Source organism: Coffea arabica, chromosome 3e, assembly GCF_036785885.1.
Source record: "Coffea arabica cultivar ET-39 chromosome 3e, Coffea Arabica ET-39 HiFi, whole genome shotgun sequence".
Lineage (NCBI taxonomy): Eukaryota > Viridiplantae > Streptophyta > Magnoliopsida > Gentianales > Rubiaceae > Coffea > Coffea arabica.
The window spans coordinates 48,013,932-48,028,638 of NC_092315.1; the positions used below are offsets into that span (position 1 = coordinate 48,013,932).

The 14,707-nt window shown below is 35.3% G+C and overlaps 1 protein-coding gene across 1 annotated transcript; it reads right to left on the reverse strand.

The window, feature by feature from the left end:
• Nucleotides 1-1,603: 1,603 nt before the first annotated feature.
• LOC113737759 (2-alkenal reductase (NADP(+)-dependent)-like) lies at nucleotides 1,604-14,327 on the reverse strand. Its single transcript, XM_027264938.1, has 4 exons — nucleotides 14,079-14,327; nucleotides 13,174-13,351; nucleotides 7,153-7,319; nucleotides 1,604-1,741 (listed from the first exon to the last, which is right to left on the reverse strand). Exons 1-4 carry the CDS (start codon nucleotides 14,325-14,327, stop codon nucleotides 1,604-1,606), a joined length of 732 nt encoding a protein of 243 aa, XP_027120739.1.
• Between the last annotated feature and the right edge of the window lie 380 nt (nucleotides 14,328-14,707).

Sequence of the window (14,707 nt, forward strand, 5' to 3'; positions counted from 1 at the left end):
AGAGAAAAGTAAAAAAAAAAAAAAAAAAGAATGTGAAAAAAAAAGTGAAGTTTGTGTTAGTGTATAATAAAAGTCAGCTTGCCGATTTATGGATTTAATGTTGAGATTTTGGTTAATAGTTGGACCATTTGCTGATAAATATTATGCGTCATTCCTTCTTCTTAGATTAGTTAACATGAAATTAGAGGAGTTTGTGGTTTAGAAACTAACCGAAGTGATGTTTCTTGGATCTTAATCACCCATGCTTGATATATGCTTGTCTTGGTATCTTGGCAATTTGTTGGATAGAGCAATAGCCACTATCAAATATTGGTGTTTGTTTGTTGTTCTCATACTTGAGGACAAGCATGGTTCAGGTGTGGGGGGAATTGATAGGGTATAATTTGTTAGTATTTTTATTATTAATTTTCCCTTCTATTCCTGACAAATATTGTGTTAATTGCTGATATTTACTCATATTTGGTATTTGGAATCAATTTCAGGAATGAAGCAGAAAACTACCAAAAAGGAGGGACTTTGTGAAAAATATGGAGACTTCTAAGGGTTTCAATCCTTGGGCCCTTGAATTGGTGGGGGACCACAAGCTAGTGAAAGGCATTTGGTCATTTGGGCATCAGAGAAAGCAACGTAGAGAGACTTGGAACAAGAAGTACTTGGGAGGCTTTGTCCACATGTGTGGGGACCACCTAGATAGCTTTTACGCATCTCTCTTTTGTTGCTTTAAAAGGGGACAACGTACAGAAGCAAAGAGATATCTAGGGCTTTAGTTTTAGTTTTTTAGTTTAGTTCTACTTTTCTTTCTTTGGACTGGCCTCTGACACACGCCAGGTATTCGACAATATTCCCCAATGGGGAGATTTTCTCATGAGGCGTGGTTAAGCTTTTCTAGTCAAGGGGACAACTGACGATTTGGTTCGACAATTACTGTGAGATCGAATCTGTTTTAATTATTTTCTTCATTTATTGGTATTTATATGTTCCTTGATTTTAACTGCTATGGCCTTGTGTATGATTGATTAGTGCGCAATAATTAATTATTCATATAGGCTATTTTTGCTAAATAGGGGTAATTGAATCCGTAATTGTTCGTTATCTCTACCTCAGTAGCAACTGGCGTAATTGGGTTTATGTCAGGGGAGCATATGATCTAATTTAAACAAACCCTCGTAGCGTGTTTGTTGGTTAGGATTGGGCCTTTCTAATTATTAATGCAATTTAGAAATTAAATCCTACGGTCGTACCTAGGGTTATTTTTGGGTTAGAGAAATAGCTAACGGTCGTACCTTAGCTATCGAGAAATTAAGGAAGGGTTGGTTGTTTATCGCGTGCATGACAACTATAACTAATCTATTGCTGAATGTTGGAATTATTTCTGCATCAATGATCAGTGCATGAACCATTTCTGATGTGTACCCTTGGCTAGAGTTTCCCCAATCATTTCTTTTAATTAATTATTTTCTGCAGTTAATTTATTTAGTTAGCATTTAATCCAAAACCCCCCATACTTTGGACTCTAGAAGAAACAAATTATCCCCAATCCCTGTGGATTCGACCCTACTCACCGCTATATACAAAATCTGTATTTTTTTCGAGTAGGTATTTATTATTGTACAGGTTCGGCACCTGTCACCTTTTTATGAGCTAAACAGGTTGCATATCTTCTCAAAGCAGCAGCCAAGTCCTCTGCTACTTTGTAGTTAAAAGCGTCATCAAATCCTAACTTGTTCTTCAGAAGATCAACCTTGTCAATTTAAATGTGAAGTGCAAGTTAGAGCACATGCATAAATGGATAACAAAACCTGCTGGATAAAGAATTATTCAAGGCTAAACTCTAGGCCCTGTAACAGGGCCAAAGCAGAATCAAAAGGTACTCAAAATCAAGAATCAATTCTTATTAAAACTCTACCATCATTGAACACTGCAAAATTATGTGAACCATGTAATCATTCCTTGAGTAAGGCATGAAGGGCTAATGTAAATTTGACCTAAAACAAAGCAAACAGCCAAATGTGAAACTCCAGGAGCATATGGCCTTCTGCCCTCAAACGAATGAAAGAGAGAAGAAATATTGCAATAAAAATCCTACTACCATTCATCAACAATGTTATGAAGTTCCAGTTACACTGGCAAAACAACTGAGACAACCGGTTGAACTAGATTATTGCAGTGAAACACTTCAACCATTAAAAGGTGAGATCAGCAACTTCATATAAACCGTGTAGGTGGATTTTATGTAGCAGGTTGCAAGGTCAAATACAACATTAGGTCATAAAAGAGAATAATTTCCGGAAATGTTGCACAAACTCTGAAATAGTGGACCATAAATACAGGAAGGTTGTTCAACATAACAACCACCAGAAAAGTAGAGGCATGTAAAATATACCTATTCATCCGCTCACCAACAAAAGTTCAATGTTCAACTTGAAAGGAACTGAGAATATGTGTTTTGGGAGAAAAACATCTAGCACTCATATTATAAGTGCCTAACTAGTATTTATAATAGTACAAACCTAATAAACTATTTATAAGAATACTCTTACTCATTTATTATTTACAAAGAATACTTCTATTCTCTTAATACTTCCCCTCAAGTTGGAGCATATTTATCATAAGCACCCAACTTCTTACAAATGTAATTTACCTTAAAACCCCCTAAACTCTTGGTAAACAAATCAACCAATTGATCTACAAATGGTACATGAGATGTCTTGATGACTCCATCAAGTAATTTCTCTCGAATGAAATAACACTCAACTTCATTATGTTTTGTCCATTCATGAAATACTGAGTTAGACGCAATATGAACAGTCGCCTGATTATCACATACTAAATTCATACGTTGTTTATGCTCAAATCCAATTTCAAGTAACATGATTTTCAACCAAATCAACTCACACACAGTGTGAGCCATAGCGCGGTATTCAGATTTTGCACTTGATCTGGAGACAATTGTTTGCTTCTTACTCTTTCACGACACTAAATTACCACCAACAAACACACAATATCCTGTGGTTGATTTTCGATTTGAGGCAGAACCAACCCAATCTGTATCACTGTATCCTTCAATATTACTGTGCCCATAATTTTGATACAGCAACCCTTTTCAGGAGCACTCTTAAGATACCTGAGAATTCATATAATAGCATCCGAATGACTGGTACAAGAGGTCTCAAGAAATTGACTCATGACACTCACTGCAAATGAAATGTCAGGGTTTGTTACAATGAGATAATTTAATTTATCCACAAGTCTTTGATATTACCCAAGATCATCTAGTAATGCACCTTGATCTCCTACTAATTTCACATTATGATCCATAGGAGTATCCACAGATCGGCAACCTAATATTTCAACTTCACTCAGCATGTCGAGTACATATTTTTTTTTACATAAATAAATCTCATATTTATACCGAACTATCATAATACCCAAAAAATACTATAAATGACCTAAATCCTATGTCTGAAAGTTTGACTACACATTGGATTTAAGTTTCAGGATCCCTACAATATCATCAATTGTAATCACAATATCATCCATATAAACAACTAATAAAATCTTACCAGCATTAGAATACCAATAAAATATAGAGTGATCTACTCCACATCTTATTAAATCGAATTTCATGCCAACACTACTAAACCAGCCAAACCAAACCCTATGAAACTATTTCAATCCATATAAGGATTTTTTTAGACGACAAATCAATCGCGAATTTTCTCCCTGAACAGCAAACCCAGGAGGTTGTTCCATATATACCTTTCTTCTAAATCTCCATGTAAAAATGTATTTTTCACATCCAACTGATGTAATGGCCAATCATAAGTTGTTGCCAAAGAGATAAGAAGACGAACAGAAGTAATCTTTACAACAAAAGAAAATGTCTCTAAGTAGTCTATTCCATACACCTGAGTAAATCCTTTAGCTACCAGACGAACCTTCAATCTATCAATAGAACCATTAGATTGTACTTTTATAGTGTATACCCACTTACAACCAATAACAGGCTTAACAGAAGGAAGTGGGACAAGTTCCAAATACCATTTTGCTCTAAAACAAACATCTCTTCTTGTATAGCTAATCTCCAACCAGGATGATTGAGAACATGGGTAATAGACTTAGAAATTGATACAGAATCAAGTGAAGCAACAAAAGAAGAATATGACAGAGAGACAAGAATAAGAAACAAAATTAGAAATAGGATGAGAAGTACAATGCCTCTTACCTTTGCGTAAAGCAACAAGAAGATCTAACTCATAGGAGGGAGTCATACCTGAATTTAAAAATTAAGAGGTAATTGATGAAGTGCGTGGCATATCAGTAGCTTTTTCAACTACGAAATGACGAGAATAAACTTGAAAATTAGAATAAGATAACCGAGTTGTGAAATTTGGTAGACTGTATAACTCAGATAATAAAGGTGAAGGGACTAGTAAAATAGGAGAAGGAAAAAAGAAACATTATTCTAACTCACAAAGCATACCTTGTTTCATAAAATAAGGAGTAGATTCAAAGAAAAATAACATCAACACAAGTAAAAAATTAATTTAAAACTTGACTATAACATCTATACCCTTTTTGCACTAGTGCGTATTCTAAGAAAATACACTTAATAGCATGAAAATCTAATTTATCTATCTTGAGAGCAAGCTGATGAACAAAACACATACATCCAAAAATACGAAGAGATAATTTAAATACAGATTCATGAGAAAAAAGAATGAAGTGAGGCAATTGGCTTCCAAAAATATTAGCTGACATGCAATTAATTAAATAACATGCGGTTAAAATTAATCACTCCAAAATTGTTTGGGCACATTCACGTACAACAAAAGTATTCGAGCAATTTCGACTAAATGTCCAATTTTTCTTTCGTCAACTCCAATTTGTTGTGAAGTATGGGAACAAGAGAACTGATGAATAATACTAGATTTAGTCATAAAAGTATCAAAAGAAGTTAAAAAATATTATTTTGTATTATTATTGTGAAGCATACGTATAGGCATACCAAATTGATTCTTTATTTCTGTAACAAATGCACAAAAAATGAAATATAGCTCTGAATGATTTTTCATTAAATAAAATCACATAACTCTGGTAAAGTCATCAACAAAGATTACAAAATATTTAAAACTTAACTTTGAAGTGACTCAACTAGGATTCCAAACATCAGAATGAACTAATAAAAAGGGTTCAGAAACTCATTTATTGACTGTAGGGGCAAAAGAAACACGAATATGCTTTTCTAACTAACAAGACTCATATTCTAATGAAGACAACTGATTCAAAGTAGGAACCAACTTCTTCAAATTTTGTAGAGATGGATGACCAAAATAACAGTGAATTTTAAGAGAAGAAACAGTAGCAAGACACGTAATCGGACCATTGGAGTTGAGAAAATAAAGACCATTATGCTAATGCCCTCCACCAATCGTCCTTTTTATCTTCAAATCCTAAATGACAACGAAATTAGGAGAAAAAATAACTGAACACTGTAAAAATTTAGTAAACTTACTAACAGACATTAGATTAAAAGGCAAATTGAGTACGTAAAGAACAGATGATAGCGGAAGAGATTGGCTAACTTTTACAGTGCTTGATCCTTTAACGTTAGTTATAGATCCATCAGCTAAAGTAGTATGAAAAAAGAAAATAAACTGTTAAAAATTAGAAAAATTTCTAGAGATACCTGACATATGATCAGTAACCTCGGAATCAATAATCCATGAGTCAAAATTAGAGGATGTGGAGAGACAAGCCATAGCATTACTTTTTTATACTAAAGAAGCAGAGAGAAAAGATACATGATTTGCAGTTTGGTACTGTAAAAATTTAACATAATCTTTTTCGGATATGGTAAAAGTCTTCTGGGACCCTTGTGCTGAAGAACTTGATTCAGTTTGGTCAATGATAACTGCATTAGCAAACAGAGGAGGTTTTCCAACTAAATTCCAACAAATATCACGAGTGTGATTTTTTAAACCACAATGAGTGTACTCACGGATGTCTCGACCTCTACGACCTCCTCTACTTCTTCCTCCACGAGAGCCACGCCCAAAACTAAATTGCTCACGTCGAAGACTAAGTTGCTCTATCCGAAACAGACTTGTCATTAATTAGAGCACCATCACCCTGTGCATTATCCTTAAATGCAAAACGTAAGACACGAGTATACGTCTCGGTAAAGGATAGTAATTGTTCACCGGCTAAATTTTGAAATTTGATTAGTTCAAATTCTGACTTAAGACCAGCCAAGAATTTGAGCATAAGCATTTGTTCTCTTTACCTCTGCATAACTGTAATATCACTTGAGAAAGACATTACAACATTTAATTCTTCTAAAATTCACTTGAGATCTGCAAAGTATTCAGTTATTGCCTTGTTATCTTGTTGCAATTGAAAATACTCCAAAGAAATATCATATATCTATGAAAGATTATTGCAGTATAATAACTAGACATAATCCCAAACTTCTTTTGTTGTCTCACAATGAAAAAACATATAAGCAATTATTGGCTCCATAGAATTCCATAGTACTCCAAGAATTTGGGCATCCTCTTGAATCCATATTAGTCTCTTGTTATCCTCCGTAAGAGAGTTATCTGTGAGATATTGTTGCTTTCCTAAACCAGTCAGATAAATCTTAATAACTTTTGACCACTGTTGATAATTAATGTCTTTCAACTTTCAATTTGTGATTTAAGGCATCACCATTGGCATAATATTTGTGGACGTCATGATGCGTTTTCATAAATTTTTAGCCATAGCACTTCAAACCAAAAAAATAGTCAAAATTTGTGATGAACAATACCTTGGAACAGTAACGCGTGAACAGTATGCATGAACAGTAATGCGATGAATAGTATCACATGAACAGTACGCGATGAACAATACCGCGTAAACATTATGCAATGAACAGTATCGCGTGAACAGGATTTTTGTTAAGATGTTTAACCCTAAACCTAAGACTTTAGCTCTGATACCATGAGAATATGTATTTTATGAGAAAAACATCTAGCACCCATATTATGAGTACCTAACTAATATTTATAATAGTACAAATCTAACAAACTATTTATAAAAATATCTTTATTAATTTATTATCTACAAATAGTACTTATATTTTCTTAACAGTAACAAAACATTGAAAACTTGATATAACGTTTTAGCACTTCCAACTACATAGCAGCCTATCAATTTTGCGAATTGTCCCACAAGCTGGCCAACTGCACCAGATACTCCAGATACAAATACTTTTTCTCCCTTATTTGGATTGCAAACCCCATACAACCCACTAAAAGCAGTCAAACCAGGCATACCTACAAGAAACAAAACTATCACTGTGCTAAAAGAAGAAAAACTTAAGAATTATGTGATGCCAACTTTGAAGGACTATCAATGGAAAAAATGAATTGCAGCCTTCCTGGAACCTTTATTCTTTAAGAAGAACTAAAGTTGCTCGAAAGTTATCATTCTACCATGTGCCATTGTTATTGAAGGAATCACATCAATCTGGTTTCTCATGTACAAGTGCAGTCGTAAAAGAAGGTCTTTAAGAACTAGGGACAGTGTCCATCCATTAAAAGCTAAAACTAATAAGTATTCTATCTCCAAGCTGTAAGAAAAGGAACCAGGGGCCCTAAGGGTGGTTCAGCAATAGGAAGGGAAGGATCTTGAAGTTGTTCAGGTAATGCAATTTGCAGAAAACACATGTTTAGATTTATTCACGAATTCCTACTTGCTAAAACTTCCTTTGAAAAACTCGATTTTCATGTCTTCTCTTATTTCTTCCATCTTTTGGCCCGAAATCATTTCAGATCGCCCAACTATTAACATTAGCATGTGCAACTTACAATTACTAGTCACACATTCTCATTATCTAAGCAAACTTGAAAGCTCTGAGCTGAACCAAATCCATAGAGTGCTTTTCTAACAAAGCTCTTTTGATGCGTCATATATTAATGTAAAAAAAGTGCAACTCTTTTATATTTAGTTTTAGTTCTCAAGGCTACAAGAATCAAATTTTGAATTAAATTTTGAATTCTTAGAAAATTTCAGTTACAACATCTCCAATTGTGAAAAGATATCTCTTTGTGCAGACACACTCTCCTGAGAACTCAATATATTCAGTTCCAAGTTCTCTAGGTTCTAGGGACCAAAATTCTTACCTAATTATTAGCTAGTGTTGACTTTTTTGGCATGAGTTTCTGTCCCACATAGGTGGGATAGGTCTTGGGGGGAGTGTTTGAGAATTATAAATTAACACTCTCCCCTCCCAATTGAAACACACCAAAATTTTGTATTCTTTCTTCTTCCAAATTAATAAGAGCAGGTTGCTTAAACGGTGCTCGAAAATTAGGCACATTTGGCCAAACTCCGTTATCAATTTCGAGTGTATTTTTTTTTTCCTTATCTCTTTTATTACACATCTGATAGTTGCAATTTTGAGTGAAAAATTATCCAATTTTTCCGACAAGTGGTATCAAAGCCGAAGGTTCACCCTTTGGTTTGTTTGTAATTTGTTATATTGAATACTATCATTTGAGTCTGTAATGGCGTTAGACGATTCACCGATAAATGAGTCCAGGGCATTAGCTTCCTCGTCCACATGATCGAGGATTCCAATGTAAAGTTTGAAGCTGGCGGTGGAGATATTTGACTGTACTGGTCATTTCGGCATGTGGTAAGGCAAAGTCATAGATTCCATTTTTCAACAGGGTCTTGACATTGCCATTGAAAAAAAGAAACCAGATGGCATGGAAGAAAAGGAGTAAAGTACCATAAATCGGTTAGCATGCGGAAGTATTCGATCATATTTGTCCAGAAAGCAAAAGTATACTTTCAAGAACGAGTAGATTCCATTTTTCAACAGGGTCTTGACATTGCCATTGAAGAAAAGAAACCAGATGACATAGAAGAGAAGGAGTGGAGCACCATAAATCGGTTGGCATGTGAAATTATTCGATCATATTTGTCCAGAAAGCATAAGTATGCTTTCAAGAACGAGACTTCTGCATGAAAATTGTGGAAGGCATTGGAGGAGAAGTTTTATGAAGAAGAGTGGTCAGAATAAACTCCTTATGATGAAAAGATTGTTCCGATTTGATTACCAATCAGGTACTAGTATGAATGAATATATCACTATATTTAATCAGTTAGTAGCAGACCTATTAAATTTAGATGTGAAATTTAAAAATAAAGATTTGGCTTTGATGTGTTGTCATCCCTTCCTAATGAATTTGAACATTTGGAGACTACGTTATTTCATGGGAAGGAGAATGTGTCTTTAGATGTTGTATGTTCTGCTTTGTATAGTCATGAATTGAGAAAGTAGGATAAAATGAAAAACAAAGTAGTTACAGCAGATGAAGCGTTAGTGGCAAGAGATCGTCAGCAAAGCCAATCAAAGGGAAAAAGAGGAAGGTCCAAATCGAAAAATATAGTTGTCAAAGATGGGTGTGCTTTCTGTCATGAGAAAGGGCACTGGAAGAAAGCCTGTTCAAAATTGAAGAAAAAAGAGAAAGCTCCGCAAGACTTAAATGTTGTAGAGTGCAAAAGTGATGCGGAATCAGATTTCTCTTTGGCTGTATCACCTTCAATATCCCATCCAGATGAGTAGATTTTGGATTTAGGTTGTACCCACCATATGTCTCCTATGCAGGAATGATTCTTTGAATTTGAAGAACTTGATGGTGAAGTTGTTTACGTTGGAAATGACAATTCATGTAAAACAGTTGGGATAAATTCAATCAAACTGCGTAATCATGATGGTTCCACCAGAATCTTGAAGGATGTTCGGTCGTGCCGAATTTGAAGAAGAATCTTATTTCTTTGGGGGCCTTGGATCAAAAGACCTGATTATAATGATGCGAGATGAAATTCTTAAATCAATTTCGGGAACACTTGTGATGTTGAAAGGTGTGAGGAGGAATAATTTGTATTACTACCAAGATAATACAGTTGTTAAGATAGCAGTAGCAGCAACATCTTCCAATAGCAAGAAGGAAATGGAGGCAATAAAGTTGTGACACATGCAGTTGGGACATGCTGGTGAAAATCTTTGCAAAATCTTGCCAAGTAAGAATTGTTGAAAGGTACAAAAGCTTGTAAATTAGAATTTTGTAAGCATTGTATTCTGAAAAAATAGAGAAGAGTGAAATTTAGCACTGACATCCATAATACCAAAGGTATTTTGGATTATGTGCATTTAGATGTGTGGGGACTTCTCAAGACTCCATCCCTTAGAGACATGTACTATTTTGTCACTTTTGTTGATAATTTTTCCAGAAGAGTTTGGGCATTTACTATGAAGAACAAAGATGATATGCTAAGTATTTTCCTTAAATGGAAAACTTAGGTTGAAAACCAGACGAGAAGAAAGATCAAGATTCTCCGAACAGACAATGATGGAGAATACAAGAGTGATTTCTTCCAGGAGAAATGCCAAGAGTGTGGCATAGTTCGGCACTTCACAGTTAGAAAAACACCGTAGCAGAACAGGGTGTCAGAGCGTATTAACGAGACACTAGTGGAGAAAGTTCGTTGCATGCTGGGTTAGGCCAAAAGTTTTGGGTTGAGACTGTGACATACACTCAACATCTCGTCAATCGCTTGCTATCATCTGCAATAGGTGGCAAGACTCCGTTAGAAGTATGGTTTGAAAAACTTGCAACAGACTATGATTTTTTGCATATCTTTGGTTCTACTGCATATTATCATGTAAATGAATTAAAATTGGATCCACGCGCAAAGAAGTTTCTCTTTATGGGTTTTAATACTAGAGTTAAGGAATATCATTTGTGATGTCTAAAAGTAAAGAAAATCATTATCAGCAGGGATATTACCTTTGATAAATCTGTCATGTTGAATAAGGTAGCACAAGATGGGACCAGTAGTACTCCGTAACAGGTGGAGTGTACGCCAAAACATGTGGAGTTTGAGCAAATAATAGTGAGATCAGCAAACAACACCATCAATGACTTTCCTATGGCAAAAGAGGAGTCAGATGAGAAAGAGATTTCAACCCTAGAACCTCAACAGCAGTAAGAGTCAATTGCCGTCAATAGGCAAAGACGAGAAATTCAAAAACCTACTCGTTTTACTGATATGGTGGCCTATGCACTTCTAGTTGTTGATGATGTCTCATCCACCTTTTCTGGAATAGTTCAAAGTACAGAAAATGATAGATGGAAAGATGCTATGGAAGAAGAGATGTAATCTCTTTAGAAGAACAAGATATGGAAATTGACAAAACTATCGAAGGGCAAAAAGGCAATTGGATGCAAATGGGTATTTGCAAAAAAAAAAAGGATTTCCTGACAAGAATAATGTTCGCTACAAGGCAAGATTGGTAGCTAAAGGTTATGCTCAAAAAGAGGGAGTTGATTATAATGAGATATTTTCTCCAGTGGTTAAACATTCCTCTATTAGAATCCTGTTAACCTTGGTAGCACAGTTGAATTTGGAACTAACTCAACTTAATGTGAAAATCACGTTCCTTCACGGTGACTTGAAGGAGGAAATTTATATATCTCAGTCAGATGGATTCAATGTTGCTGGTAAAGAGAATTGGATTTGTAAGTTGAGCAAATCATTATGTGGATTGAAGCAATTACCGAGACAATGGTACAAACGATTTGACCAGTTCATGATGGGTCACAAGTACACAAGAAGCAAATACGACCAATGTATGTATTTGCGCAAGTTACGAGATGAGTCCTATATCTACTTACTCTTGTATGTTGATGATATGTTGATAGCGTCAAAGAGCCAAGTTGAAATTAATAAATTGAAGACTCAGTTAAGTAAATAATTTGAAATGAAAGATTTGGGAGAAGCCAAAAAGATTTTCGGCATGGAAATAAGTAGAAATAAAATGAGAAGAAAGTTTTGTCTCACACAAAAGTAGTATTTGGAAAAGATACTATAATGATTTGGTATGAATGGAGATTCAAAACTTGTAAGCACTCCGGTTGCTCTTCATTTGAAACTTACCAACCTATTATCTTCAAAGACGGATGAAGAGCGAGCATACATGGCGAAAGTCCCGTATGCTAATGCATTTGGTAGCTTGATGTATGCAATGGTATGTACGAAATTCGACATTTCACAAGCAGTTAGTGTGATAAGAAGGTTCATGCATGATCCGGGCAAGGGTCATTGGCAAGCTGTGAAATGAATTTTGTGGTATATCCAAAATACTGTAGATGTTAGATTAATATTTGAGCAGGATGAATCACTTGGTCAATGTGTAATTGGATATTGTGATTCTGACTATGCAGGTGACTTGGATAAGCGACATTCTACAACTGGTTACTTGTTCACGTTTGCCAAGGCGCCAGTTAATTGGAAATCTACTTTACAGCCAACAGTGGCTTTATCTACAACAGAGGCAGAGTATATGGTGATTACCAAAACTGTGAAGGAGGCAATTTGGTTTCAAGGATTGCTTGAAGATTTGAGAGTTGATCAAAAACACATTGATGTGTTTTGTGACAGTCAGAGTGCTATTCACTTAGCGAAGAACCAGGTCGTGCACGCTAGAACGAAGCACATTAATATTCGCTATCATTTCGAGCGGGAAATTCTCGAAGAAGAGGAGATTTTTCTCCAAAAGATTCGAACTACAGAGATTCCTGTAGATATGTTGACCAAGATAGTTACAAGATCCAAGTTTGAATATTGTTTAGACTTGGTCAACATTCTGGATATTTGAGTTGGCGTCTAAGGACGCAAATTTGAAAGTACCGCAATGACCGTTTATTATTTTGTTTGAGTGAGAATATTTGTGTTTGTGGTGAGATTAGAAATTATGCCAAGATGAATATTTGTTGACTTTTTTGGTATAAGTTTCTGTCCCACATCGATGAGATAGGTCTTAGGAGGAGTGTCTGAGAGTTATAAATTAATACTCTCCCCTCTCAATTGAAACACACCAAAATTTTATATTCTTTCTTCTCCCAAATTAATAAAAGTAGGTTGTTTAGGCGGTGCTCGGAAATTAGGCATATTTGACCGAACTCCGTTATCAATTTCGAGTGTATTTTTTTTTTCCTTATCTCTTTTATTACCCATCTAGTAATTGCAATTTTGAGTGGGAAATTATCCAATTTCCCCGACAGCTACAACATCTCCAATTCCTGAAAGATAACTGTTAGCAAGAGTGGAAGTTACCCAAGAGTCCAGTGTAATAGGAAAGGGGTACTTCTGTGTGCTCAATCTTGATAAGAGAATCAGATTCTGCTATTAGACTATACTCCTCCCATTTAGTTTGACCCCATGCCGAGTCACCCTTCTCGAACTTTGGGTGCCTTGAATCCACCACCTTAGCAACCCCAAACCCACCTATTGTCTGCAAGTTATCACCATTTAAGTTAAATGATGCAAACATAAGTTGTCAGTTACATCACTTATCATAAGCATACAGCAAAAACACATTCATATTCATTCTTTTAAAATGATTTGCAACAAATATCATTTGACAGATCTGATCTTAAAGTGGCATGGAATAAGAAATCATTAAATTCCTCCAACCATGAAAAGTTTCCAAGTGTTGGGAGTACAAATTGAAATTTTCAAAAAGAACCAAACAAAATTACTGTTTTAGCTTATTTGCAATTTTTCTATTATCTTGATTTCATTAGATTTTGGTTTTCCAAGACAAGGAATCTTGCTTCATAATTCACATGAAAACCGTCATCAAGCTCAGAAACTTGAACCAATTGTATAGATCATCCTCAACCACCAAAGACAAGATATTAGAAGGTCAATTTGGCCAAATAATATATACATGTATTGCAGTTGATTAGTAACAAATTCAAGAGAAGTATTAGCGTCTATTCAAAGGTTCCCCTTTTACCGATTTCAGCTCCATTTCAGCTCACAAAAATTAACCATTTCTGCTTTCTGAAGAAGCCCTTTTAACACTTCACTATTTCCCTCTAAGAGAATAAAGTAAACAATGCATTCTCTTCCTAATGTACAAACCCCATACAAATCATTCCCAGCATAACACAACAGCAAAACAGAACTACACATTTCAATGACCAATAGCAGGAAGCAAGATATACTATACTTACAGAGCCAGGGGAGTAACCAGAGATTACATCCTGAAGAGAAGATTCTGGTTTTTGCATGAGAAGGCGCATAAAAGGATCACATGACAGGTATAGATTCTTAACCAACACCCCATTATTTGAGCTTTCTGGGACTTTCAAGCTTATGGTGGTGTGCAGCCTGATGTTGAAATCAGACTCCTCTGGGAGTCCAGTTACATAGACTTTCAACATCACCTGCTTGTTCTTCACCACCTCTGCTTCTAGTGCCATTGCAGCACTATCAATCACTATGGTTGAGAGCAGAAAATTTTGCAATCTTTTTCTGTGAATGCCTGTTAGATGGAGTGAGAGAACTTTTGAAACATATATTTGCTGGCTTTTGCAGGAGAGGATAAATTAAGCTATAGATGTAAGATATGACGCCTGTCCAACAAACAAACAAGCCTGAAAGAAAGCTGAACAAATGGCTGCATATCTCACTTATACAAGAAATTCTTCAATTGAATGATTACATAAACTGCTATAGTATTCCTTTATCAGATGAGATACTAAGACGAAATAAAAAGGGATCCCTGGGTTGAGAATTTGGTTTTTATAGTGCTAAAAGCCAACGAAATATGAGAAATGAATGTTCAAAATGGGCAAAATCG

Excerpts from the sequence above, each read along its gene's own strand:
- LOC113737759 (XM_027264938.1), bottom strand. The coding sequence starts at position 14,327 with ATGGCACTAGAAGCAGAGGTGGTGAAGAACAAGCAGGTGATGTTGAAA. Across the intron at positions 13,352-14,078 it reads CTGGTTACTCCCCTGGCTCT|ACAATAGGTGGGTTTGGGGT; the intron begins GTAAGTATAGTA and ends GATAACTTGCAG. Across the intron at positions 7,320-13,173 it reads CTATTACACTGGACTCTTGG|GTATGCCTGGTTTGACTGCT; the intron begins GTAACTTCCACT and ends TGTTTCTTGTAG.